Source organism: Lucilia cuprina, chromosome 5 (assembly GCF_022045245.1).
Source record: "Lucilia cuprina isolate Lc7/37 chromosome 5, ASM2204524v1, whole genome shotgun sequence".
Classification (NCBI taxonomy): Eukaryota; Metazoa; Arthropoda; class Insecta; order Diptera; family Calliphoridae; genus Lucilia; species Lucilia cuprina.
This window is the reverse complement of record NC_060953.1, coordinates 9,777,131-9,781,599: the sequence shown is the minus strand read 5'-3', so window position 1 is coordinate 9,781,599 and position 4,469 is coordinate 9,777,131. Positions and strand designations below refer to the sequence as shown.

Genomic DNA, 4,469 nt, shown 5'->3' with positions numbered 1-4,469 from the left:
TCTAGTTCTGTTCTAGTTCTGTTCTAGTTCTGTTCTAGTTCTGTTCTAGTTCTGTTCTAGTTCTGTTCTAGTTCTGTTCTAGTTCAATTCTAGTTCAATTCTAGTTCAGTTCTAGTTCTAGTTCAGTTCTAGTTCAGTTCTAGTTCAGTTCTATTTCAGTTCTAGTTCAGTTCTAGTTCAATTCTAGTTCTGTTCTAGTTCTGTTCTAGTTCTGTTCTAGTTCTGTTCTAGTTCTGTTCTAGTTCTGTTCTAGTTCAAGTTCTGTTCTAATTCTGTTCTAGTTCTGTTCTAGTTCTGTTCTAGTTCTGTTCTAGTTCTGTTCTAGTTCTGTTCTAGTTAACTTCAATTCTAGTTTTAGAAAGACATCTACGGCCGCTGATATACACATTTGATTTTGTATCCTAATAGTTGTAATAATTTTTTAAGTCTATAAATTACGAACAGATATTTCGTTTTTTTATATAGAATATTCAATTTAAAATAAAATTAAATTAAATAAAATAAAATAAAAGAATCATGTTTTGCATGAAATTGTATTCAAAATAACTGCATTTATATTTCAGACTGCTTTTTGTTACAATGAATACGTAAAAAAAATATATGTTTTAACAACATAATATCGAATGTATAATATCGAATGGATGTATTATAATTAAAAAATACCTATTTGGTTAAATATTTGGAATAAAATTATTAAAATTATTAAAGAAACATTAATAAAATTTAAACAGTAACAACTGATAGATAGGCTAAGTTTACAAAAACATACATTGGTGTGTTAGCTACTTTCAATTGGAATTGAATTAAAAATGTTTTAAATAAAATATTCCATTATATTAGAAACATAAAACATAATAAATAACATAGAAATGAATGAAAATTATCTCTCTAGATATATTACTTATAATATTTTCTAAATTATATTAAAAAAACGAAAATGTGAAAAAACCATTAAAAAAATAACATTGAGAACTTAATTAATAAGGTACTTTTTTCGTTTATTATTTTCTTGTTCATTATTTTTATTTTTTTTCCTTTCAACACTATTGCTTCGAGGTAGTTTAGCTTTCTTCTTTTCCAATTTTGAGAAGAAAATTATTCGTATTCCACAGTATAATAAACGGTTTGTGTCCTGTAAATCATTTAAAAAATAATTTGTAACATTATATAGTTTTTAAAAAAATGTTAACAAATACCTGTGATCACAATAGCCTGTATAAGTTTTTCTTATAAATCTTGTTTGATCATCGACTAAAGGTTTGTTTCTGAAAATACGCAGAGAATATAAAAGGTAAATGGTAGTTAGTTAGTTTGAAAGGAGGATGTACATATATTCATCAAATCCTAAGAAATACATCTAGGCCTCTATGGGGCCTTTTGTGCGCTCCTTAAGCAGATGGGAATCGAAGCACTAAACTAAAGACTAATTTAGTCTATAGTTTAGTCTTAACACTGACCTATAGGCTAGCCTAAAGTTCAATCTAGAATCTAGTCTATAGTATACTCTATAGTGTAGCCTATAGTCTAGTCTATAGTCTAGTCTATAGTCTAGTCTATAGTCTAGTCTATAGTCTAGTCTATAGTCTAGTCTATAGTCTAGTCTATAGTCTAGTCTATAGTCTAGTCTATAGTCTAGTCTATAGTCTAGTCTATAGTCTAGTCTATAGTCTAGTCTATAGTCTAGTCTATAGTCTAGTCTATAGTCTAGTCTATAGTCTAGTCTATAGTCTAAAGTCTAGTTTATAGTCTAGTCTATAGTCTAGTCTGTCGTCTAGTCTCTTGTCTAGTCTATAGGGCAACCAACAGTCTTTTGTAGTCTACAGTCTATTCTATAGCTTATTCTTATCTAAATAATGGCTTGTTTTCACTTACCTAATATCACCATAAAAACTTATTCTCTCTCCTCTGGGCATATACATTTGTAAACTCGCTATTTCAGCATAAGCAGAAACGGTCTAGTCAATGAAAAGTACAAAAAGTTGGTTATAAGTTAAAAGAAATATTTATTTTATCTTTAAGAAACTTACCTTTTTAGGAATTTTATTAACTTGTTCAAATTTGGTTTCATATTTCAAAAATTTACTTAAATTACTTGTTTTCACCAATTGCAAAATATTTTCATCGGTTAATTCTAAAAATTCTAGCATATCACTAGCACCAAGTTTCGTTACCAGTTTATTATTAATTTTTGGTTTAACTTCTTGTACCGCCATGCTAAGGAGATGATCACATAATATATATTCGGGTAGACTATAACAATTAACATGAAAATCATAACGGGCTGCAAACAAATTAAAGATTTTATCATAATCCTCATAACGATATTCGATTTGTGTGCCACAATCGGAAACTCTAGCCTTTAGGAAGACATCATCAAAGTCCATATTGGGTTGACTTAAATGCTTTAAATAATAGGAATCACGTTTTAGATAGTCCCATTTATCAACATCTAGTTTTGAACGTTTGTTACTGACAATCTATGCAGATAAAAAGTTGTTTCTTTTAAAGAAAACATGTACTTCAATATGAGGATATATGTAACTACTAACCTCAAATATAAAACGAAATTGCTGGGGTAGTTGATCTTTGAACTTAAAATTATCAATACGGCCATCTATTAGGGCCTTAATTAATTCTATACCAAAATTGTTATTACTACGCAATTCTGGAAATAGATCTTGGTTTATTTGCTGAAAGATATGATCGATACAGGGAAATGCTTCTGTTTCGTGTACATAATCTTCTACTACATGCTCCCAGGCATGAGAAAATGGTCCATGGGCAATATCATGTAAAAGAGCAGCTATCTGTTTTACAGTAGATGGGAGGAAAAAAAGAGTTTTATTTGAAAATAAGATTTATGTAATGCATTTACTTACCTGCACTGCCTTGCGGTATACTAAAGGTATTTCATTGTTGTTACCTTTTAACCATTGCGTATTTTCCTCCAGAGCATCTAACATCCGACTGGCAACATGATAAGTACTATTAAAAGAAATTACCATAAATATGAGAAAACAGTTTTTAAAACAGAAAACGATAATTTTTAAGCAATTTGATATAGAAAACAGAATTCTATAAATTTTTATATAGAAAATTTTCTTTTCCCTGTAATTCTATTTTCTATAGTCTAGTCTATAGTCTAGTCTATAGTCTAGTCTATAGTCTAGTCTATAGTCTAGTCTATAGTCTAGTCTATAGTCTAGTCTATAGTCTAGTCTATAGTCTAGTCTATAGTCTAGTCTATAGTCTAGTCTATAGTCTAGTCTATAGTCTAGTCTATAGTCTAGTCTATAGTCTAGTCTATAGTCTAGTCTATAGTCTAGTCTATAGTCTAGTCTATAGTCTAGTCTATAGTATAGTCTAAAGCATAGTCTATAGTCTAGTCTATTGTCTAGTCTATAGTCTTGTCTGTAGTCATGTCTATAGTCTGTATGTATATGTCTGTAACAAACATAAAAATTGCTCAGAGAAGACTCAAAAATGACTGTAATATGATTTCGGAAATAACTTTAAAACGACCAGTTCTTTGGCTCATTAACGACTCAAAAGAGATAAAAAATGATTCATAATTGTTTATGAGTAGTGGAGCTCATAAACGACTCATTTAGAAAAGTCGTGGGTAGGGTACCATTTTCTTCCGACGAATGTATTATTTATAATAAGAAAATTTAAAAAAGAGAAAGCTAGAGAAATTTGCATTTATTGTTGGTATTTCATCGAAGTTTGAAATTATGTATGTAGGTATTTAAATCTAAAAATATACATACATACCTAAAATCAGAAATAAGTAAGAAATTATAGTCGGGCGAGTCCAACCAAAATTAAAATGTGTTTTAGTTTCCATAATAAAGCATTTAAGTTGAATTGTAACTTGCCTCCGATATACTTAAGCCAATTGAATAAAACTGCGGACAATTAAGTCAAATTTTTAAGGGGGCTTTTTATAGGAGCTAGGGTCAAATGAGGCCTATAATCATAAAGTTCATGAGGCTAGTACAGAACTTGGTTTTAAAAATTTTTGTCGAGATATGAGTATATTAAACATATTTACGAACTTAAAAGCCTTATTCGGAGGGTTCAGTTATGTGGAGGTTAGGTGAAATAATGGAACGATGTTAACCATTTACAAGACGATGTGCCAAATTTCATTGAATTCTATTTGCAACCTGTAGTTTGATTACAAGGTTTACAAGAACTATTCGGAGATTCAGTTGTATGGAGACTAGGTAAAATAATGGACCGATGTTATCCATTTTCAATAGGCTTCGTCTACGCTATCATAGAGAATCATGCGCCAAATTTCATTGAATTATTTTCAAAATTGAGATCTGAACTAGAACTGAACTAGAACTGAACTGGATCTGAACTGGAACTGAACTAGAACTGAACTAGAACTGAACTAGAACTGAACTAGAACTGAACTAGAACTGAACTAGAACTGAACTAGAACTGAACTAGAACTGAAC

At 29.9% G+C, this 4,469-nt stretch overlaps 1 protein-coding gene across 1 annotated transcript; it reads right to left on the bottom strand.

Annotated features, from left to right (window-relative positions):
* Window positions 1-996: 996 nt before the first annotated feature.
* On the bottom strand, window positions 997-3,005 carry LOC111676364 (deoxynucleoside triphosphate triphosphohydrolase SAMHD1 homolog). The gene is made up of 6 exons (XM_023437273.2): window positions 2,880-3,005; window positions 2,550-2,807; window positions 2,028-2,477; window positions 1,873-1,955; window positions 1,197-1,265; window positions 997-1,132 (listed from the first exon to the last, which is right to left on the bottom strand). The coding sequence occupies exons 1-6, from the start codon at window positions 3,003-3,005 to the stop codon at window positions 1,096-1,098; spliced, it is 1,023 nt and encodes a 340-aa protein (XP_023293041.2). The 3' UTR covers window positions 997-1,095.
* Between the last annotated feature and the right edge of the window lie 1,464 nt (window positions 3,006-4,469).

Coding starts and splice junctions, on each gene's coding strand:
- LOC111676364 (XM_023437273.2), bottom strand. CDS start 3,005: ATGGTAATTTCTTTTAATAGTACTTATCATGTTGCCAGTCGGATGTTA. Junction 2,808..2,879: donor TATACCGCAAGGCAGTGCAG/GTAAGTAAATGC, acceptor ACTGTAAAACAG/ATAGCTGCTCTTTTACATGA. Junction 2,478..2,549: donor AATTTCGTTTTATATTTGAG/GTTAGTAGTTAC, acceptor TTATCTGCATAG/ATTGTCAGTAACAAACGTTC.